The 22,270-nt window shown below is 33.4% G+C and overlaps 3 protein-coding genes across 33 annotated transcripts; all 3 read left to right on the top strand.

Annotated features, from left to right (window-relative positions):
• Positions 1 to 1,414: 1,414 nt before the first annotated feature.
• Positions 1,415 to 7,586, top strand: LOC123895407. 29 transcript variants are annotated; one of them, XM_045945696.1, is made up of 14 exons: positions 2,044 to 2,127; positions 2,264 to 2,400; positions 2,532 to 2,626; positions 2,703 to 2,750; positions 2,845 to 3,001; positions 3,282 to 3,361; positions 4,039 to 4,095; positions 4,195 to 4,317; positions 4,449 to 4,498; positions 4,720 to 4,787; positions 5,819 to 5,902; positions 6,082 to 6,266; positions 6,368 to 6,748; positions 7,297 to 7,586. In XM_045945696.1, exons 1-8 carry the CDS (start codon positions 2,078 to 2,080, stop codon positions 4,210 to 4,212), a joined length of 642 nt encoding a protein of 213 aa, XP_045801652.1. In that variant the 5' UTR covers positions 2,044 to 2,077; the 3' UTR covers positions 4,213 to 4,317; positions 4,449 to 4,498; positions 4,720 to 4,787; positions 5,819 to 5,902; positions 6,082 to 6,266; positions 6,368 to 6,748; positions 7,297 to 7,586. The 29 variants fall into 29 exon arrangements, with proteins under 29 accessions (XP_045801668.1, XP_045801652.1, XP_045801653.1 ...); XM_045945697.1 differs by having other exon boundaries at positions 5,819 to 5,933; XM_045945698.1 differs by having other exon boundaries at positions 5,695 to 5,902; positions 6,545 to 6,748.
• A 3,548-nt stretch (positions 7,587 to 11,134) lies between these two features.
• Positions 11,135 to 12,504, top strand: LOC123896626 (heavy metal-associated isoprenylated plant protein 3-like). Its single transcript, XM_045946993.1, has 4 exons — positions 11,135 to 11,330; positions 11,497 to 11,699; positions 11,797 to 11,884; positions 12,068 to 12,504. The coding sequence occupies exons 1-4, from the start codon at positions 11,135 to 11,137 to the stop codon at positions 12,502 to 12,504; spliced, it is 924 nt and encodes a 307-aa protein (XP_045802949.1).
• A 4,173-nt stretch (positions 12,505 to 16,677) lies between these two features.
• Positions 16,678 to 20,729, top strand: LOC123897292 (ABC transporter F family member 1-like). Of its 3 annotated transcripts, none has more exons than XM_045947878.1 (6): positions 16,678 to 16,951; positions 17,054 to 17,290; positions 18,225 to 18,298; positions 18,419 to 18,629; positions 18,726 to 18,960; positions 19,463 to 20,729. In XM_045947878.1, the coding sequence occupies exons 2-6, from the start codon at positions 17,078 to 17,080 to the stop codon at positions 20,518 to 20,520; spliced, it is 1,791 nt and encodes a 596-aa protein (XP_045803834.1). In that variant the 5' UTR covers positions 16,678 to 16,951; positions 17,054 to 17,077; the 3' UTR covers positions 20,521 to 20,729. The 3 variants fall into 3 exon arrangements, with proteins under 3 accessions (XP_045803834.1, XP_045803835.1, XP_045803836.1); XM_045947879.1 differs by having other exon boundaries at positions 16,724 to 16,951; positions 17,054 to 18,089; XM_045947880.1 differs by lacking the exon at positions 16,678 to 16,951 and adding an exon at positions 17,957 to 18,089 and having other exon boundaries at positions 17,153 to 17,290.
• Positions 20,730 to 22,270: the final 1,541 nt, after the last annotated feature.

Here is a 22,270-nt window from a genome sequence, read left to right as displayed (position 1 = left end):
ATCAACAAAATCCATGATTGACATATAAATGGTATTCCGCCGAACCCGTGCAACGCACGGGCGGCCTTGATCAAGGAGCATATGAGCTACAAGGATCAAGGAGCCACGGTTAAGGGATCTCTCCGAGTATCGATATAGATTCGTAATTTTTGCATCCTTCTTTTTTTTTTTGGTGATAATTTTTGTATCCTTCTAATAATGAGGTTTATAATTTATGCGCGTTGCTAGAGTTTCTTAACTTTTGCGCTTTAGGTCAGCCTTTAATAGAGTGTTTCTTAATTTCTGCGTCATATAGAGTTTCATGATACTACGATATTTTAGCATTCACATAGATTCATAATTTTTATGCGTTCTTGATACAAATGTTTGTAATTTCTGCGCGTCGCGAATATGTTTTTTTAGTTTTCGCGCCACAAGTATCCACAATGGTTTGTAATTTTTTTGTGCTTACAATATAGGCATTTCTTTTAATAGAGAGGTTCTTGATCTCTGCATCGTATGTCAACCTCTATATATCGATAGAGAGATTTATAATTTTTATTCGACACAAGTATCCACAATGGTTCGTAATTTTTGTATCCTTCTAATAGAGTTTCTTAATTTTTGCGTTTTAGGTCATCTTCTAACAGAGAGTTTCTTAATCTCTGTGTCATATAAGTTTCATGATACTTCGATATTTGAGCATTCACATAGATTCATAATTTTTATGCGTTCCTGATACAAAGGTTTGTAATTTATGCATGCCGCTTATCTAAATTTTTAGTTTTCACGCCATAATTATCAACAATGGTTCGTAATGTTTTTGTGTTAACCTATCATAATTTGTACACTTTATTACACTACATGATATATCCATATTACACCATATCCTTTACATCCATGATTGATATATAAATGATGCTTCACCGAAGTAATTTCCGTATGCTTATGACTAGCTTCCTCGGCTCATAGCATCCATGATTGGTATATAAATGATACTCCCCCTAAGAAATTTTCATATGCTTATGACTAGCTTCCTTGGCTCATAACAACCATGATTGGTATATAAATCATGCTCCGTCGAACCCGTGCAACGCACGGGCAGCCGTCTAGTTATACTAAAAGCAAGGCTGATTTGTCAGCCCTAATTTCTTTGCTAACTTGCAACCCTAATCTTTGTCCAATTGGCTTTTGACATTTTTTCCTAGCAGCCAATACAAGCTTGACACACCTAGGTTTGCATCCCTAATTCCCTTCTCCCTTGGTAACCCTAATTGCTATCAAATGGCCACATGTTGAGAAGTGAGAACTAGAAACTTACACATGGATAGCTACATGGAACACATGCATTGAGCCCAATAAAATATATATTTATTTTTTCCCAAATTTTTTTCATTTGTCAAGTGTTTTTCTCTCTCTTCTCTCTTTTCTCTCTCTCTCTCTCTCGGACTCTCTCTTTTCTCACCATCCTCACTAACACTCTCATCTCTCTTTAACCTCAACCATTCCCAATCTCTTTCTCTCTGCCCTCTCCCATCTAATCCTAACCTCCACCACCATCTACAAATCAATCACTCGTGAGAGTGATTTTTTGCCGAGTGAAAGAAGATTTGCTGGCGGGAGAGAAGTTCCGGCGAGGAGGAGGAGTTCCGGCCGAGAGAATTCTTGTGGCGGTGACACGGCGGTGCTTGGCGACGGCGGCGGTGCTTGGCGACGGCGGCGACGATTTCTCATTCTTTCCTCTGGTTAGATCCCTTACTTTCTATACTCTATTTATTTTATTTTATTTTTTTGTGTTGCTTTTTTTTTTGTTAGGATGGTTGAAGATTGGAGGTGGTGGTGATGTGTGGTAGTTATGGTGGATGGTGATAGTGATGATTTTTTTTAGGTTTTTTCTGTTCTTCCCCTATCAATTTTATGCTCTGCAAAAAACCCCAACATTGAACTTAAATACGGTGGATGGTGATAGTGATGATTTTTTCACTCTTTAATGATGTTTGTTTTATTGATTGAAAATGGTGGTTTGGTTTGGGAATGATTTTTTTTGATTACCTAAACAAATGCATTAATTTTTTTTTTTTGCTGCTATAGCTCTATAATGCTGCATTGCTGCTATAGCTGCTATTTGATAAAACCAGATAAACTTAGGTTAGACATCATATGATTCGTCTTTTAAGTTTTTAGCACGTTTATTGTGGGCCTCTTTCCAATTTATCAATTTATGCTTATTGGTGATTGAGGTGCTGATGTTCCAGTTTAATTTGCAATGCTTTGCTACTTTTAGGTTTGAGAATGAAAATCAGTTATCAGGCAAGAAAAGTAATCGGGATATGCGACGAGCTCCAAGCTTTAGTGGTCCATTGATGCTTCCAAATCGAGCTTCAGCAAACAGTTTGTCGGCCCCAATAAAATCCTCTAGAGGTATTTCAATTATCATTTGCATTGTGAGCTACGTTTGCAAGTTCTGGTATTTTTTGAAGCTACGTTTGCTTCTACTTGGTTTTGATTTTTGTTCACTTGGTTTTGATTTTTGTTCCACCAACACTTGCTAGGATTCAGAGATTCCTCAGATGATAAATCTAAGGCTAATCTAGTGCAAATTAAAGGGCGGTTCTCATTGACATCAGAAAATTTAGATCTGGTGAAGGTATGTTTTTTTTTTCAATCCAATAATTGATTTGTCCCTATCAACAGAACTTTAACCGACTTCATTTGTTACACAGAATATTCCTGTAAGTTCTGTTTCACGCCGATCTCCACAGGCTCCACAGGTTAGTTGATGGTCTAATTGATTATTGTCAGTAATTTATGTTCTTTACCCCTGTCATCTCATTTGATATTCTCTTCCTGTTACATTACATATAGGATTCTTCACCATTGAGGAAATCTGCCAGTGTTGGTGATTGGATGTTGGATTTCAAACAACAAATGGTTTGTAACTTACCATTTGTTAGCGAACCATGGGCAGATGGCAATGAGTTTATCTATGCAAGATTCAATAGCAGGATATCTAATTTAAAAGGCAAGGATCATAATGTGGGAAATTTAACTTCAAAGTATGTCATTTTTATTTGTATTTGTTTAGGTAATGCATGATTGATGCATGCCACAAGAACACCATAGATTAGATTTTTTTATGCTTTTGAAGAAGTCGTGAACTATTCACATATGTAGATATGTCTGTTCTACAGATGAACAAATATGAACTAATGTGATATGAAGAAATTACATTATGAACCATGTTATTTTACTGTTATGGATCATTTACATTCGCATACTAATGATACGTTTTCAATCTGCAGAACTCGAGGCTAGGCATACGAGTCCTCTTGCCCAATACAATCATACACTTGCAACAATATTAGTGGAATATGCTTCTGCGGTGAGTTCTTTAGGAGTTATATATGTTCGACCTTTAATGTACTATGCATTTTTTTTAATCTCGGATCATTGATCAGAAATTAAGGGTTATAATGAAACTTTCAGGTTTCAACTTGGCTTTTTTTAAGTAGGTTTTAAATATGCCTCTTCAAACCATAACTTTGTTATTTTACTAATAAAGGAAATCAATGTCTTCAGTTATGCTTTTGCACATCTTACATAATTCACCATCCTTGCCAGCCCATAATTCACCAACATATATCCTATGCCAAAACTATCTTCTTCTAATGAGGTAACCCTTCATTTGTTACATCAAGGGACTAAATTGCAATTTTGTAAATTTGAAGGTCTACATTGCAATTTTCCAAATTTGAGGGACTAAATTGACCGATACTTACCATTTCAAACGCTAAAATGCTGATTTACTTTTTCAATTTCTCAATAGCGCGATGTTTATTTTCCATTAAATTTGAATAATATATTTAATTTTCATGTTCATGATTTTAGCCTTGAATGGCGGTCCTTTGAGCTAATGGTCTTGCTCTCTGGGCTGTTACCAAATCCACAACTTGAAACTTCTGTTCTATCTGTTTGGTATGTTGGCTATCATTTTTTTACTAATGTTCCATCAATCATATTGTTTGTGTCATTTTTGCTAACTCTTTCATTTTTGTATAGTCTAAATACCATTGCAACTCTCTATACAATACCATTTGGAATTGGTGCTGCAGCAAGGTTACAAGTTTAACATAAACATATTCATTAATTCTTAATATTCTAACCATTAATTTTATCTCTAATTAAGTTATCATTTTTTGTCTCTGAATATTATAGCACAAGAGTTTCAAATGAATTAGGAGCTGGGAATCCATTTGAAGCACGCGTCGCTGTATTGACTGCTATGTCACTTTCACTCATTGAAACAAGTATTCTGAGTTCAACCCTAATTGCATGCAGGCATGTTTATGGTTACATTTTCAGTAATGATAAAGAAGTTGTTGATTATGTCACTGTCATGGCTCCTCTAGGGTGAGGACGATGGCGTCGATAAGGTTTCTCTTATATATGTATCTATGTGATGCTTGCAGGGGAGCGGATGTGGCAATCACCAACCCTGTCAAACTTGAGAAATATCTTGGTAAGGCATATTTAATATCTGCATCAAGTGAATTTGTTTTTTCATGCTTAAATTAGATTCAAATAAGGGCCGTGAAATATTCACATGTCATTTAAATTATCAAGTTGTATTTTTGTTGTTCTTGCAAGGTTGGATATGATTTTCCTTAATCCAATTGTTTTTTATAACAAGAAGGTTGGATATGATTTTTGTCCTGTTAATCTTTTATCTGCTATTTACAGGTTAGTTTGCGATGACCGAACCTTCAGAGGTCGTTTACGTTTGAAACGTAGGGTACGAAATATCTGAGGTACTCTCCTGCCTCTGAATAAGATGTCATCTGGTGCTCTAGAGTTCAAAATTAAAAAATATATATATGCATTCCCATACATTATATTGTGCTTAGGATGTAGGTAGAAGGATTTATCTTCTGATTTATTTGACTGCACCTGAATATGTCTGGTCTTGGTGATTTTTAGTTGCTGATCTAGCACTGATAATTTGTTGACCTTTTGAATTTAGTCAGTTATGAAGTCTAAACAGATAATAAGATAGGAAAAACTTAGGATTTATGTTTTCCCTTCAGTAGTGTTTTGATAGTCAAGCTTAGATGTACTAATTCTTATATACTGGTGGAGCAGCAAAATCATTGTGAACATATGTTATAATAAAAATGAAGGGTGACACTGCAGGAGTATCTAGGAGCAGAGAACCTTTTTCTCCTTTTTGTAGCCATTGCTTTAGTGTCACTTGTGTTCATCATAACTTTTGTCCCGGAGACAAAAGGCTTGAACTTAGAAGATATTGAATCCAAAATCTTGAAGTGACAGCAGAAACTAACTCCTTTTGATGTGAGTGAATTATAGTGTCACCTTTTGTATATCTCATGTGTGGAATTTCACGCTCACGTTAATGTTTGCAATAAAAAGATGAAATTATAATCTCTAACCAAGGTTCTCAAATCACATAAGGGCGCTATGTTATTATTTTACCTTGCCTTATTTTTGTTTGCAACTATAAAATATTCTGAGGCAAAAAGATTTAAGTATATGCAATGTTATACAAATATACAATGTATCCTTCAGGTTACACGCAGAAAACACAACTTATTACGAACAATTAAAATTTTACAAATATAAGGGAAACTATCTTTTCAGCCTAATAATTAGGTACATATACAACATTGCTGAACAGAAACTGCATACACAAAAGTGCAGCAAACACATCATGAGGATTTCAATTTGCCTGAAGAATCCTGCCATGGTTTTCTTCCTGAACTGCTGCATATTTAGAATGATCAAATGAATCATTGGCTTATGTAGAGACAAAAATACTGTATAGGAAAAAAAAAATCAGAGGTAGCAGAAGCATACAAGAAATATGTAGCAGATATAAGTGATTTGGGACTCATCATCAAATCTAAAAGTAAGAAGACGTTGTTGCATAATGAATCTCGGTTAGATCTCTTATTAGTATTGTTATTTTATTATACGCTGCAATTGTTATATTATTAGGCAGTTAAGGAAGTTGTGTTATTTAGATGGTTACTGAATAAATCGGAAAGGAGAGACCCAATACTCTAAAATGCACTTTCGTTTTTATAGTGAATGAGCAAACTAGCATCACATCAAGATCTCAAGTCCAAATATATTGAAGGGGCTAAGTTTCAAAAAGAGCTATACAATAAGGTATTGGAGTTGAGAGGAAACATAATGGTCTTAGATTTTGATTGGATCTCCAAAGAAGACTTTTAAGTTTGATGTTGTGTTTGGCCCTCAAGTTGAACAAGGTAATTAAGCATTTTAATGACATAAGTGTCTTTTTAATTTGGTTCTATATTGAAGTTAAATGCTCATTTTGAAAGATTTTCATTTACTTTCTTTACAACAGATATCTTTGAGGACACTGTACCATTTGCAACATGTATGCATTTTAAAACTCTCATTTTTGTTTTCAATTTCACTTAAGTTTTGTTATGTGGCTACAAAATTCGATTTTGAGTGAATTTAATTTGTAAAGTTGTTCTTACTTGAAAGTTGAAAGTAGACCAAATTCCAAGTGTTGCAGCATAAGCTGACAGGCGGCTAAGCATGCACATGCATCAGTTGTGCAGTCACCACTAGATGACGATGCTTTAACACGATGGAAGCGGGATGTAGGCCATGATGATGCAGGGCAGCAGGATGCAGGCCATCAAAAAGACTCACCTAATGTTGCTGACTCCAAGTATTCACATGGTGTGATCAACTTGAAGCAGTTGAAAGAAGTTTTGTAAGTAATGTGCAGAGAAAGCCATTAAATTTATACTATTTCATTACCATTGTTTATTGTATAGAAACAAGGTTTCAGACTATTTTTTCTTAAAATTACGATTTTTACGTAATTGGCACATATATGCTTAGAATGAAATAAAATGATACATTATGTTTGCATCTTTGGATACTAAGGCTTTGGTGTTGATTTGTATGCTACAAGTGGCCTTCTTATGAGATTTGTATTTGGAGATGACAGTGTATTGCAAGCATGGAAGAATATAAGTGTATTTGATGATTTTGTTTGTAATGTTATATGTACTTAATGTTACATGAATTAGGATGTATTTTTGGTTCATTTGTAGTGTTTGTAATTTCACTCTAAATTTCATTCAAACTGAAATATAGGTTGTATTTTGAGTAATTTTTAACAAGTTATGTATAGTTAGTACTATCTTGACACCAATGCAGCTTACCCTTTAGTGGTTTAGAAAGAGTTATAAAATTAGTTGAAATAGAAAATGGATTCTTATGATTTTTGTTGATTGTTGTATTGATTGTCTGCAGGGTGCTTGCTATGAAGCCTTAAGCAATTTTCAAGTTGGAGATATGCATTAGTTTTATTGGAATTTTGTCACTTTTGCCAAAGCACAGATTGTGGTGGCTTTGCTGGTGTTGAGAAAATGTGAGGAATGGGAGATGCTATAGTTTTTTTTTTTTTTTTGCATCATGCTGGTGTATTGACCAGTTTCTTGATTTGGTTTTTAAGTTTATTTACTCTTTCGGATGTATCGATTATACAATGTACTTCTCTATCCTATTATCAATGATTATATGAATGATTTTTAATGTCATCATCTTAACGTACTACTCATGAGAAATTTAAATTAAGTGTACTCTTAGACAAAAATTTAATTTTATAGATGTCACGAGTCTTGAAAGCTTCACTATAAAATTTTGTGTGATGCTTCACTTGATTCGTTTTATTATGGCGGACACAAGACTTCTTATCAAGCCGAACATCACTTCATGTAGGCCTTTGTTACTTAACCCTATCGTTATTATTTTGTTTGTATAATTTGGACTTTGATTTCACTTCTTCAAACTATCGTTCGATTATCTAATCATTGTGTTCAAATTGCTCAATGATGTAGCCTTAGAAAGTTTATAATCAATTTTGTATGCTCTTTTATTTTATGCTTGATTTCTCAAATAACTACTTAGCCCGTTTAATTCCGTTTAATTCCTCCAAACCCGTAGGTGGTTTTAAACTGTTTGATCTTAATCGAGCGGCTGCATATGACTAACTATATAAATACGAGAAAGTTTTGACTACACAAGAACGTGATCCCCGATAAAGGTGGACAATTAGATTCTGCGGCAGAAATCAGTAATCAACAAGAGGAATGATATTTTGACACAAATATTTTTATTTACCATGATCTACAACATCCATGATTGACATATAAATGGTGTTCCTTGATCAAGGAGCATATGAGCTACAAGGATCAAGGAGCCATGGTTAAGGGATCCCTCCGAGTATCGATATAGATTCGTAATTTTTGTATCCTTTTTTTGTGATAATTTTGTATCCTAATAGTGAGGTTTATAATTTATGCGCGCTGCTAGAGTTTCTTAATTTTTGCGCTTTAGGTCAGCCTCTAATAGAGTGTTTCTTAATCTCTGCGCCATATAGAGTTTCATGATACTACGCTATTTTAGCATTCACATAGATTCGTAATTTTTATGCCTTCTTGATACAACAAAGGTTTGTAATTTCTGCGCGTCGCGAATATGATTTTTTAGTTTTCGCGTCACAAGAATCCACAATGGTTCGTAATTTTTTCCTGCTTACAATATAGACATTTATGATCTCTGCGCGCCACTTATCAACCAAATTAATGGAAAAAAGGAGCTGTGATTATTTTTGAATTATTGTTTAGAGGAAAAGAGAAATAGATCGAGTCCTGATGTACTCTTGCATCCTTATTGTGCATTGAAACTTTTTTTTCTTCATATTGTCATGATAATGATAATTTATGTGGTTGTTTTTGTAAATTGAATTTGGATATAATGAGATTGGCCTAGAAAAGTCTCCTATGTTGAAGAATACTTCTATTTTGGAACTTGCTATCATGTCCTTCACAAAATTCTTCTATCATCATAATATACAATCGTTTCTCCTACCTATATTTTGAATAGCACTCCCATGTCCCATAGCACTCCTATCTATTCTCAAATAGTAGTAATCTTTCTATAAATGTCATAGGTCATGAAAGTTCCATTATAAAATTCAGTGTGATGATTCACTTGAAGTGTGCATATGGTCTGCATTTATGTTTGCAATGATCAATTATGTTTAACCCACTTAATTAAGATTAAATTATATGATGCCTTTAATTTAAAATATCCTATATTTGTAATGATATACTCCCTCCGGTCCTTTTTATAAGGAACACTTTGAAAAAATTACACAAACCAATGAAACACATTTAACATAGTTATTTTCATTTAATACTCTTATAAATTTAAATTTATTCCATGTATACCCTTATTTAATAACTCTTTATTCAACTAACTTACTTATTTTTAAATTCTCTCTCATAATAAATAAGGGCATAAGTGAAATTGAACATTTAAAACATTTGAAAATTGGTCAAAGTTTCTTATAAAAAGGACCAAATTTTTTGCCCTAAGTGTTCCTTATAAAAAGGACCGGAGGGAGTATTATGCTTAACTCACTTGATTGACAGCATCCATGATTGAAATAAATTTGGCGTTCCGCCAAATGAACCAATTTGATTAATTTTCGTTTGCTTATGACTAACTTCATTTGGCTCATAGTATCCATGATTGACAACAACCATGATTGTTATATATATGACGTTCTTCCAAACTCGTGCATCGCACGGGTCGGTTACTAGTTTTAATAAAAATAAAATATTGAGAAATATATTAAATGTGAAAAGGATTATAAACACCCTAAATCATTATAAAAAGTACAAAGATTTTTCTGTTGTTAAATAGTCTAATAGCTAAATATTTACATCTTAAGGTGAATAAATGAAAAATTCTTGTTTGAACCCGACAAAAGATATGTTTGATCTAGTGATGAGAAATTTAGGTAATACGCTATAGGTCCTGAATTCGATCCCCAATTCATTGTAAACCAAAAAAACCATACAAATTTAGGGTGTCATTAGTCCATACAAAAGGTTGAACAAGGGACACTCTATTCTATGTAAAATGGTAAATTAACAAATTTACTTTTGTTTTATCATTAGGCAACTAATTAATTTGGAAAAAAAACTTTTTTAACTGGGAACAAAACAAGCACGCCTAAATAATTTTTGTCTTTTTTTTTTACGCAATATAATTTTTGTCTTTTGTGAGACAATAGTACTTCATTTAAATCAAATTAAATAAAATCTTACCAAAAAACTCAAATTAAATAAAAGTAAAAACCACTAAGAAAGTTCCTAGAAACAAAATATTAGGAGTGTTACCAATCGTTAATTGGCCCAGTGACGATTGATACAAATTTGATAAGGATAATCACAATTTGATCCCTGTAACTGTAATCAGAGAGACTGAAACCACTTAATGTCTGAATTAACCTCCGAACCAGATTAGCAGTCCAATGACGAGATAATGGTGGTAAAAGAAAAAAATTTACGACTATTAAAATTAAAACGGTCCAAATTAAAATCGTAAACTGTTTTCAAAAATTGAAAATCTCATAAGACTAAATTTTTTTTTTATAGCAAGACTAACTTTTTTTAAATGTATTTGAATGTTCTTAAGAATTGTTAAATCATATCAATTTTTTTTAATTAATCATCTAAAATTAAATTAAACTCCAAATAATTTGATTTTGATCGGAAAAATTATTGGCTTACAATTAATCCAAACCAAATTGTTACCAAAAAATAAAGAAAGTATAAAATAATTTTACTTGACCAAAAAGAAAAAAGAAAGAAAGAAAGTTGTTAGGGAAAAAAACGTAAACGTTGAAGCGCTAGAACGTGGGAAATAATGGGGTCCACTCCACTCTCTCTCTATTAATAAAACACCGTTATTAACCTCTCTCTCTCTCTTCTCTACAATTCACTACACTTGTTCTGTTACTTCCATTTTCATTCATTTGTTCTTCCACTATTCTTCTAACGCGTCTCTCTGTTTCTCTAACCGCTCCATCAATCAACAATGACTAAGGTACTCTCTCTCTCTCCTTTCAATTTTTTTTGTTTATAACCCTCTGATTCATAGTGGAAAGACGCCCTAGTAGTATAGAGTTCGGTCGGGAGATAAGTAAAGTCTGGTTAAGAAATTGTTCCACCCATCCTTTCAATTTTATTCATCAATTAAAAACTTCAGTTCCACTCTAATTCACTCATATTCATTCATGTCGCAGAAGAAAAACAAAAACAACAACAACAACACCAACGATGCTCAAAACGAAAACAAAGAATCAAACAACAACAACAACAGCAGCAACAAGAAGGAAGATGAAACCAAGGCAACAAAAATCGTTATGAAGATCGACATGCATTGTGAAGGATGTTCTTCCAAAATCATCAAATGCATTGCTGGTTTTGAAGGTTTCTCTTTAATTCCATAACTGTTTCATCAACATTTTCTTTCTCTAACTGTTTCATCGCTTTTTCTTTTCTTTTCTTTTTTTTTTTTTAATTTACTTGATTATTTTGTTGTTGTTGTTGCTGCTTTAATAAACTGAAGCATTGAACTTGAACCTTCTTATTGAAGGCGTGGAGAAAATAGATAAAGGAGATGGAACCGGAAAACTAACCATCACCGGCAACATTGATGCCGCGAAACTCAGGGATAAGCTTGTTAGTAAAACCAAGAAGAAAGTTGAAGTTATTTCTCCTCCTCTCAAGAACAATGACAAGGAGAACAAAAAATCTGACAACAAAAACAACAAACCTGATGAAAAAAAACCCAAAGAGGTGGTTATTGTTATTTCCTCTGTTTTCTTATTTACATTTTTTTAGTTTTAGATATTGATTTATTTTGTTTAATTAATGGATAATGAAAATGGATTAGCTTCCGTTTACAACGGTGACTTTGAAGATGGAGCTGCATTGTCCAGGATGTATTGAGAGAATTCGCAAAACTGTGTCGAAAGCAAAAGGTATTCTCACATATATGATTATATTGAATCGTGTCATTTTTTAAAATTGTTATGTGTTTGTTGATGTGTCTGAGTATGTTAGATGATTATTTTATTTTTTTGTAATTTATTGTTATGATTTGGATTGGTGTTGATTTTTTTTCTTTGTTGTTGATGTGTTTTGGAATGGAATGGGTTTTTCAGGTGTTAATCATGTAACAATTGATAAGGAGAAGGAGACATTGACTGTGAAAGGGACAATGGATGTGAAAGTTTTGATGGAGAAATTGAAGGAGAGGTTTAAGAGGAAGATTGAGGTGGTCCAACCCAAGAAGGAGAAGGAGAAGGAGAAGGACAAGGACAAGGAGAATGAGAAAGAAGGTAACAAAGGAGAGAAATCAGAGAATGATGGTGGCAAGAAGAATAATCAGAATCAGAAAGGAGGTGAAGGTGGAAACAAAAAAGGTGATGGTAATGTTGGTGGTGACAACAATGCAAAAATGGAGGTTTCATCATCTGGTTATGGATATGGCTTTTGGGGATTGGATTATAACAACTATGGACAAGTTCAAATGATGCAAATGCAACAAGCACCACAAATGTTCAGTGATGAAAATCCAAATGCTTGTTCTATTATGTGAGAATGTGAGTGAAACTTTGGCCACAAGTAAGGTGGTTTAATTTTATTGTCATTTTCTTTTTTTAGTTTGGGAAAAAAATTGTGATTAATAGAAAGGTTTCTATTATGTGGTTCCAATACTGTTTTTCTGCCATTGCAAATTTGAGACTATGAATTCTGAATTTCTGATGATATCCATGTGATGCATAATGTAGATGGAAAATATGAAATATATGTCCCACTATGAAACATATATATCATTTGTCATTTATTTGGTTCACTTCTAGTGATTATTGGTTGTCCTTTTTGATTACTCATTGCAAATGATTTTTGGTTTGTTATTGGTTAGTGGCATTTGAACCTGCCATGAGGAATAAGGACTCTGTATTGGAGTCAGTCCCTGCCCCACTCTGATTGTGAAATAGTAATTTTTAGAGGTAAAAACCCTTGATTTAGTGGGTTAAAGTAATGATGTTTTCTTGAGGTTTTGCTAATATTATTGATCTTGCAGTCACTAATTTCTCGTAAAAAATAACTTGTAGTAATTTTTAGGCTTTTCTCTTAGTAATAGGTACAACCAAATATTAGTAGTACTATTTGGGAGTAATGAAGTCCTCTGCAAAGAATATAGTAGTACTATAATAGTATTATCAGTGAGTGTGAGTGTGAGTCCTATTTATTCGCGTGGAGGATTTGTATTGTACACACTGTTTGTTCACAATGATGGCTTTTTTGAAGGCATGACCAAGGCACAAACAACATGGTAGTGGCTTGAATCAAACATACAAATAGTGTGTGTGAATCAAATTTTCAGCCAATGGGAGGGACTACGTAAGAGTGTCAGAAAATGTTTGCTGAAACCAATCAACCATATTGCAACAGTGCAACCATATTGATTTTGCCTTTAAGGTCTTCCATGTGATGATTGTTGACAAAGAATATTCATTCAAGTTTATGAAAAAATTGCCATTGTAACTTGTGTTATTCACAAGCCTTGTGTCATTGATTTTAATTGTTGAAGCAGAGACTGCCCAAGTAAATAATGGAAACATACCAAAATAGAACTGTTGTAGCAGAGAAGAGCCTAGACATTTTGTATAATCATGTTGAATAATTATTTTACTTATATAATTGTGAGGTGCAGAATTTTTTATTTTTCCCACTTGGGGTTGGTCGAGTGGTGTTGGCTTGGGCCCTTGGAGTATGCTCCTCTCAAGGTTTCAGGTTCGATTCCCACTGGTGCCAATTTCGGTGGGCTAAGTCCATACAGAGCAAAAATAACTCTGGCTTTAAATGGGACCCCCGCAAGTGGGCGGTGGGATTGGTCCCCTTGGATTAGTCGGTCCTAAGGCCGGATACCAAGTTTTCAAAAAAAAAAAAAAAAAAGAACATAGATAAGAATAAATTTGGTAGAAAGTTAATTTCATTTTCTTTACCAATAAGAAGATCTAGGGTTTTGTAAAAAAAAAAAAAAAAGAGAAATTCATGGGGTCGTGGATGATGATAAAGATGTGGGACCATTGTTTTTGGTAACTTAGCATATCTTCTTTTGACTATGAGTCAAGGATAATTCCTTTGAGTATTGAGATTTCAGAATTTTTATCTTGCATATGAAAATTCAATATTTGTTTGGTAGTGTTGGTATTTAAAATTTGTTAAATGAATAACTATTTAATTAAAAACCATTTGACATTGTTTAAAAGTTTGTAATGAAGGTCCAAATGTATTTATGCTGAATAAACATATAGGAATAAAAAAAGTATATAATTTTTTAAAGAACATAGTGGCCAAACTCACTCGCACAATGAATGTAGAAAAGTGAAGAATTAGGAGTTCCAACTTATGTTAAGAGTAGAGGATGGTTTATGGATGAAATCGCCAAAAAAGCAAAGGTGCACATAATATTACCGTTAATGATCTTTTGCTTCCGAATGCAAAAATGTTGGACAAAGATAAAATCGAATCACTGTTCTCGTTGGATATTGCAAAATGTATTATTGATATTCCTTTGCTTGATGTGGTTGAGAATGGTTATTATATATATTGTAAAAAGTGGATATAAATTGTTGCAAAGCTAGACAGAAAGTGGTGAATCTAGAACAGCTCAAGAAGATTGGAAGTAGATTTGGAAAGTGCATGCTCCTCCCAAAAGAAAACACTTGTTATGGCGCATTTGAAGAGGGTGCCTTCCAGCCCGAATTCGGCTAAGTGAAAGAGGTGTTCCGTGTCCACTCAATTGTCCACTTTGTGAACATAGTGGCGAAGATGATCGGCATGTATTTTTTAACTGTAATGACAGCATTCTTGCGTGACAAACTGCGGGTTTTGGTGATATTATAAGCGCGCTGTCAGCAATTTACTGCAGTAACAGACAGAGTGATGAACATCTGTTGATACGAGGATAGAAACACTCGCACAACATGACAGAAGTGCACGAGCAGGTTCAGCAGCAAACAGAACAGTGGAAAAAATCGAGGCAAGGCTGGTATAAATGTAATGTAGACGCGGGTTTCCATGAAAGCTTGGTATAAAAAGCACAGGTTGGTGTATTCGCGGTCATAGAAGACATTTGTACTTGCTGGAACTTCATGGCTACAAGGGAAATGTTCCATCATAGAGGGAGAGTCAATTGCTTTGCTAGAAGCTATGAAAGAAGTAGAACGACGAGGATTCACAAACGTCATTTTCGAAATAGATTCGAAAAACGTAGTGGATGCAATTCATAGATTACATAGTGGTGTGTTAGTTTTTAGCACCTTAACTTGTAAGATAAAAAATATCATGTCTTATCATTGGAACTTTGTGGTAGAGTTCACTAAGCGACAAGTAAATATGGTTGCTCATTCACTTGCTAGGACGGTCATATCTTGATCTAGTTGCTACATCTTTGAGATGATACCCCTTTATATTGAAATGTTATTGCTTAATGAAATGCTAGTTTTTGTTTGTCCAAAAAAAAAAACTTATGTTAAGCATATTAAATGTTCTTATAATCTTTTTGTCCAAAAAAAAAAGTTCTTATAATCTATATTCTTGATTTTACTAAAAGTCTTAAAGCAAATTATACAGTAACATTTAAACTTTTTACCGGCTTATTATTTGTTTTTTATGCAAATAAATTTAGATTAAGGAGCACAACCCTATGCAAGATTAAAGAGAATTACAAATTTCATTGAGATTTACTACCAATGACATATAGTTTGTTGTTACTCTTAGGGGTGATAAAATAGGTCGAACTCATCTATCCGATTTATTCAATTCGCTATTTTAATTGGACAGAGTTGATATTTTGAACTCGATTTTTTAAGATAGTCCATCCTATTTAACTTGTTGAAGAAGCAGGGCAAGGATGGGGCGGCCCGCTAGTTAGTATTTTTATTTTTAAACGAGTCATTTTTTATTGTATTTACTAAATTATCATGTAAAATGACAACACCAAATCATTATACTGTTGTTAATTATGTTGTTTGAGAGTTTTTGGTATCAGAACAATAAGTCATGTGAATAACTCAAAATACTTTTCATGGATAATTAATTAATTATGGAGGAAAAGAATTTTGAGGCTTATGGAAGATTTTCATGGATGTCCATTTCAATAGCATAACCCAACAAGTAAAATGCCTATTTGCTTAAAAAAAAATTGAAAGATTATCTGTTCTTGTTCATGAGTTAAAAGATTCCCTCCATTTTCCTTTACTATCTCATTTTTTTTCAAATAGTTTAGCTAGAAATTCATTTTTTAAGGTTGATAAATGGAATGATTGAGGTTCGAACTTCAACCCCTGCATATATATAATGCAATATCACTATCTTTGTTCTTTAATATAAGGGAAATTTTATTTTTTTATAGATAAATTGAGTAACTAATATATTGACAATGTATGTTTTCTCTTTAAGGGTCAGATGGAGTAAATGAAGAAGTGTTTGCAAAATATATTAGATACTCAATTTATAAGTAATTTTTTTTTCTATATATATCAAAAGCCAGAGCGAGTAAATAAAGTAGTTATATTCATCTTGAACAATTTTTTAACTATTGAACCCTGAACATTTTTTCTTCTAATTAAGATATTGGAGTCATGTGATTAATAAATTTCTTTTTAATCAACTCGTTCAACTTCAATTTCAAATCAAAGTACTAATTTTTAGTTGAACTTCATTTATCTTAAAGCAAAACTCTGAATTATGGTAGTTTGTCTTACCCTAAAAACCAAAAGATGATAAAAAAAAGAAAGAAAAATAAACATTTTTTTCTACAACATTCCATTCGCATAAGTATACTTTTCCAAAACTCTCAAAGGAAACCAAACATGGTGGAGACACGTGGAAGCTGACACCACTACAAAATCGAAGAAATCTCTGAAAAACCTAACCCAACCCTCCGTAGATTTCTCCATTTCTACTTCTCATCTCATCACCACTTCACTAGATCTACATCTTCTTCATCTCACCTTCCCGATCATTTCCAGGTTTGCATTTCACGTCTTTAATTTCTCTTTTCCGCTTTTATTCAAACGCGCGTTTTCGAATTCCTACTTGATCGTTAAGTTCAATTATTTGTTTCCATGCAGAGACAGAGAGATTAGCTTTTGAAGATGGTTTCTGAAGCCAGCAAGAAGAAGGCTGCACAGAAGAAGGCCGCCGCTGCCGCAAAGAGAGGAGCCAAAGTACCTGCTTCCGCTGCTTCATCGAAAACCGCGTCGGATAAGGCAGTGGACAGTGTTTCCAACGGAATTGGGGAGATTCAGATATCTGATCGGACATGCACCGGTGTCCTATGTTCTCATCCTCTTTCTAGGGATATTCGGGTTAGTTACTAATTGATTATCGCGCCACTGATTACTTTAATTAATTTTGATTAATTTATCTTTAATTGATTCTTATTATTACGGTGTTTTGATTTAGTTCAGCGAGAGATGCTAGTTCTTTGTAGAGTTCAATAAAAGTGATTAATTAATGTAATTCTGAACTGGAACACTAAAATAATTATTAACAGATTTGATTCGGAAGAATGTAAGAAACTGATTTCTGAATAGTGAAACAATAGTAAAATAATTGTTATTTTGAAGTTTGATCCCTATGCATTTTGCTCTGTTTAAGTTTAGTTTGAACCGTTCTGATTACTGATTATTATGACTGAAATTATGGCATGGAAAAATAAGTGAAAATGTTTACATCAAAAACAATTTTTGTTTTAGGTCCAACTAGTTTAAGTTTGGTTTGATTATTTTTTGCCTAATGGCTTTTCTAGAAAATTCCTGTCTTGTTTTCAATTGAAAATGTTCTGGCTTACTTTTGTGTTCAATATTCATTATCATATACGGGTATATTGCATTGTAACTCCGGAAAAAGGAGAGAAAGTGATAATCTACCCAGAACCTTCGTTAACTATTAATCCATATTTTTGGAAACTGGAGTAGACATTCTCCATTTAGAATCAGATAGTCAGTAGTCTTACATCTAAATTGTTGTAGCTAGCGTGGGGTGCCCGCGTGTATTTGAATACCTAGTCAAGCAGTTGGGCCGGTAGCAATGGCATTCTACCATGTAGCCCAAGTCAAAATCTCAATTCTCCTTTGTGAATGTACCTATTATGAATCTTCAGAGGTAGGTAATATTTCAATATTGAGAGATAAATAGGATATTTCTGCCATATAATTATAAAATACAGTTAATTGTCAATGCATTTAAAATGATCAGTGTTGTATTGTATTGACATTTTGGTTTATGGTGCAATTACAGATAGAATCTCTATCAGTTACTTTCCATGGACATGATCTTATAGTTGATTCTGAGTTGGAGCTAAATTATGGAAGGTTTATATCTATATATTTTTGTTCTGACTCTGAATAATATGCTATTGTTTATAACTTTAATAATATTGTCTATAACTGTAATAATTGTTGGTGATTGTGTTTTCTTCAACTTCTTTTCAGACGTTATGGTTTGCTTGGATTGAATGGTTGTGGAAAATCTACCCTACTTACAGCAATAGGTCTCCGTGAGCTTCCTATTCCAGACCACATGGATATTTATCACCTTAGCCGGGAAATTGAAGCCTCTGACATGTCTGCATTGGAGGCTGTCATTAGCTGTGATGAGGAAAGGTTGAAGTTGGAGAAAGAAGCTGAAATTCTGGGAGCACAAGTATGTTTGTTTAAGTACTATGGTATTTCAACTTTTTTTCCCCACAGTTGTTTTGCTTTTACTGATGGGTCCACACTTGATTAATTTCTGTTCCAGGATGATGGCGGTGGTGAAGCACTTGAACGAGTTTATGAACGATTGGAAGCTATGGATGCATCAACTGCAGAAAAGCGTGCTGCTGAAATTTTATTTGGTCTTGGTTTCAACAAGCAGATGCAGGCAAAGAAGACACGCGATTTTTCTGGTGGTTGGAGAATGAGGATTGCTTTAGCACGTGCCCTGTTTATGAACCCAACCATTCTTCTACTTGATGAACCAACTAATCACCTTGGTATCGCTCCACCCTGAAAAACTTGAAACTTTTATTTGTGGCTGAATTGTCATTATTCCATTACCCGTTATCATGTTTTAAGCATTGATTTCCATGTGATTATTTTCTTTGCAAGCTCACTTGTGATTTTAAATTGAAGGTCCTGTGCACTATTTCTATGTTGTTTCAATTATTGCTATCACATAGAAGACATGGATATTATTGACTCTGTAGTTTTGAGTAAAGTTTTCTTGGTGTGTGCTTTGTAAAGCATTTGGTGGGATTTCATCAAGATAGTAGAGTATATCTTTTGATGCTTTATAATCTTAACTTGGGTAGTTACGGGTGTCACTTTTTAGTTATGCTTTCATATTAAATTCAATGTGTTAACTTTCTCTGTTTCCATTCGATATCTGTAGATTCTGTGCGATGTTTTTTGCTATTTATTTTTACAGCAACTGTCCTTAAAGTTGTAATTTATTAGAGTATTGCTGGATTCATAACTTTCTTTAAATGCTTGCAGATTTGGAAGCATGTGTGTGGCTCGAGGAGAATTTGAAGAAGTTTGACCGTATTCTGGTTGTAATTTCACACTCACAGGATTTCCTTAATGGTGTCTGCACAAATATCATCCATATGCAAACCAAAAAGCTGAAGTTCTATACCGGTAATTATGATCAATATGTCCAGACACGTGCTGAACTGGAAGAGAATCAGATGAAGCAGTATAGATGGGAGCAGGAGCAGATTGCCTCAATGAAGGAATACATTGCACGTTTTGGCCATGGATCAGCAAAACTAGCTCGCCAAGCTCAGAGTAAAGAGAAAACTCTTGCAAAAATGGAGCGTGGTGGACTTACAGAGAAGGTGGTAAGAGACAAAATTTTAGTTTTCCGCTTTGTTGATGTGGGGAAACTTCCCCCACCTGTCCTCCAGTTTGTGGAGGTGACATTTGGTTACACTCCTGAGAATCTCATCTACAAGAACATCGACTTTGGGGTCGATTTAGACTCGAGGATTGCTTTGGTTGGACCCAATGGAGCTGGGAAGAGCACATTCCTGAAACTTATGACAGGTGATTTGGTTCCCTTAGATGGCATGGTTCGTCGCCATAATCACCTTCGTATTGCACAGTTTCACCAACACTTGACTGAAAAGCTGGACTTGGAACTGTCTGCTCTCCAATTTATGATTAAAGAATACCCTGGAAATGAGGAAGAGAGGATGAGAGCAGCTATTGGAAAGTTCGGTTTATCGGGTAAAGCGCAGGTGATGCCTATGAGAAATTTATCCGATGGACAAAGGAGCCGTGTGATCTTTGCATGGTTAGCCTACAGACAGCCTCACTTGCTACTATTAGATGAGCCAACTAATCATTTAGATATCGAGACAATCGACTCGTTAGCCGAGGCATTGAATGAATGGGATGGTGGCATGGTGCTTGTTAGTCATGATTTTAGGCTCATAAATCAGGTGGCTCATGAGATATGGGTGTGTGCTGATCAAACAGTGACCAGATGGGAGGGTGACATTATGGATTTCAAGCAGCATCTAAAGGCAAAGGCAGGTTTAGCTGATTGAAAATATGTATCTTTGATGCTTGGTTTTATATTCCATTGTAGCTTGCTGTTGCTACTTGAAGTTGATTTCTCTCATGGTGATTATAGTCAAATTATTATACGGCTGAGAATCGGAATCATGGGCTTAATTTATTTATTTTGAGCTCAGAAATCTTTCACCTATGTAATGCACAACAATATTCCAGCATATCAATGCCTAAGAATTTACTACTTTTGGTTTATAGTTTTTTTTTTTTTATTTTAACAATTACAGTATGTATGACTTGTTACTGTATTTGATATCAATGCATGATCCACTGTTATAATAGTATTAGTAAGCCTAAATTGTGAGTTATTAATTGATATTATGTGGCTAAGAGAATCTATCACCAAAGATATTTGTAAGGAAAAAAAACACAGCTTTCTACTTCTACATCATACTTTCTAAGACTTTAATCACTCATCCACGGAGTTTTGCTTCGGCCTATGTGTGACGCCTGTCTTCAAAACCAATCGAACCCATGTCTCACAAGACATTCCTTTGAATGGTTGCTTCTCAATTCATTTTAGTTACACCAACTCAACTTTGAAAGGATTATGTGGATTTTTAGCAAAAAATAAAGTTACAAAAAAAATGAAAAAAAATAATAAATACTCCGTTCAAATTACTTGTCGTTTTGATAATTTAAGGTTATATTTTGTCAATTATATCCTCATATAAATTTCAAATATTTAGGAGTAGTTGTTGAAACCGTAAAAGATTTAATATATATTTGAAAAACTAAAGTTTTTTTAATTTTTTTTTACATAACATATTAATATTTTTTGGTATATAATATATTAAATTTATTGTCAAGAGAAAGTGTGTGCAAAAATAAAAAGAAATTTATTGGCGAATTAAAATAAGAGTATAATAGGAAAATAAGGTGCAAAAATATACTTTCTTAATTTCTTGTTATTTTTTTTTTCTTCCTAAAATAACAAGTAGTTTGAAATGGAGGGAGTAAACCTTAAGATAAAGAAACGGGAAAGATTGAATATTTTAATAACAATATAGATAAATCTTGTACAAATAATTTTTTCTCTTTCTATGACACAAGTCATTAGATTTGGTCTAATGATAAATGATTTGAGTAGTATGTACGAGGTTCTAGGTTCGATCTTCATTGTCAAACATTGTAAAAAAAAAAAAGACTCTTATAGCTTGACCCCAAAAAAAAAATGACTCTTATAGACCAACAATGAATTGGTCCAAGTGGTAAAGATATTGGTTCCTTTAAGTATATAGTTAGGGATTCGATTCTTAACTCGTGCGTATGGAAAAAAAATTGATTAGAAGGGGGAGAATTCACCTTGTGTGTCTCATAAATTTTCTAACAACGGTGAAAATTTTATACCAATATCAGGATAATAATAAAAAATATGACCCTAATAACCATGAATATCAATCACTAAAAATATATGTATCCATAACCAACTACGTGAAATAATTTTGAACCAGTCCTTGTTCTTTCTAATTTTTCATGTACTAAATATATGCAATAATTTTAGTTGTGTAAAAAAAAAAAAGAATTTTAGAGTTCATATATATAATATATATATCACGTGATAATAAATATTGTATATATAAGATAGAAATACAAAATGATTATGAATTCTAACTCTTATTACATTTATATAATATATATCAAAAAAATTTATAAATAATCCTATAAACTTTTGTAACTTTCTACTTTTTTTCAGACAAATTATTTTTCTTACGGTTACCACTT

Source organism: Trifolium pratense, linkage group LG7 (genome assembly GCF_020283565.1).
Source record: "Trifolium pratense cultivar HEN17-A07 linkage group LG7, ARS_RC_1.1, whole genome shotgun sequence".
Taxonomy (NCBI): domain Eukaryota; kingdom Viridiplantae; phylum Streptophyta; class Magnoliopsida; order Fabales; family Fabaceae; genus Trifolium; species Trifolium pratense.
Note: the sequence above shows the minus strand (reverse complement) of the source record. Positions and strands in the feature narration are given on the sequence as shown.

What these genes read in the sequence shown, in the direction of transcription:
- LOC123895407 (XM_045945689.1), top strand. Translation starts at nt 2,078, where the DNA reads ATGCTGCATTGCTGCTATAGCTGCTATTTGATAAAACCAGATAAACTT. An exon ending in GATCTCCACAGGCTCCACAG is followed by an intron (nt 2,751 to 2,844) that starts GTTAGTTGATGG and finishes CATTACATATAG; the next exon opens with GATTCTTCACCATTGAGGAA. An exon ending in TAGTGGAATATGCTTCTGCG is followed by an intron (nt 3,362 to 3,558) that starts GTGAGTTCTTTA and finishes CAATGTCTTCAG; the next exon opens with TTATGCTTTTGCACATCTTA.
- LOC123897292 (XM_045947878.1), top strand. Translation starts at nt 17,078, where the DNA reads ATGGTTTCTGAAGCCAGCAAGAAGAAGGCTGCACAGAAGAAGGCCGCC. An exon ending in TTGGAGCTAAATTATGGAAG is followed by an intron (nt 18,299 to 18,418) that starts GTTTATATCTAT and finishes ACTTCTTTTCAG; the next exon opens with ACGTTATGGTTTGCTTGGAT. An exon ending in CTGAAATTCTGGGAGCACAA is followed by an intron (nt 18,630 to 18,725) that starts GTATGTTTGTTT and finishes TTTCTGTTCCAG; the next exon opens with GATGATGGCGGTGGTGAAGC.
- LOC123896626 (XM_045946993.1), top strand. Translation starts at nt 11,135, where the DNA reads ATGTCGCAGAAGAAAAACAAAAACAACAACAACAACACCAACGATGCT. An exon ending in ATGCATTGCTGGTTTTGAAG is followed by an intron (nt 11,331 to 11,496) that starts GTTTCTCTTTAA and finishes TTCTTATTGAAG; the next exon opens with GCGTGGAGAAAATAGATAAA. An exon ending in ATGAAAAAAAACCCAAAGAG is followed by an intron (nt 11,700 to 11,796) that starts GTGGTTATTGTT and finishes AAAATGGATTAG; the next exon opens with CTTCCGTTTACAACGGTGAC.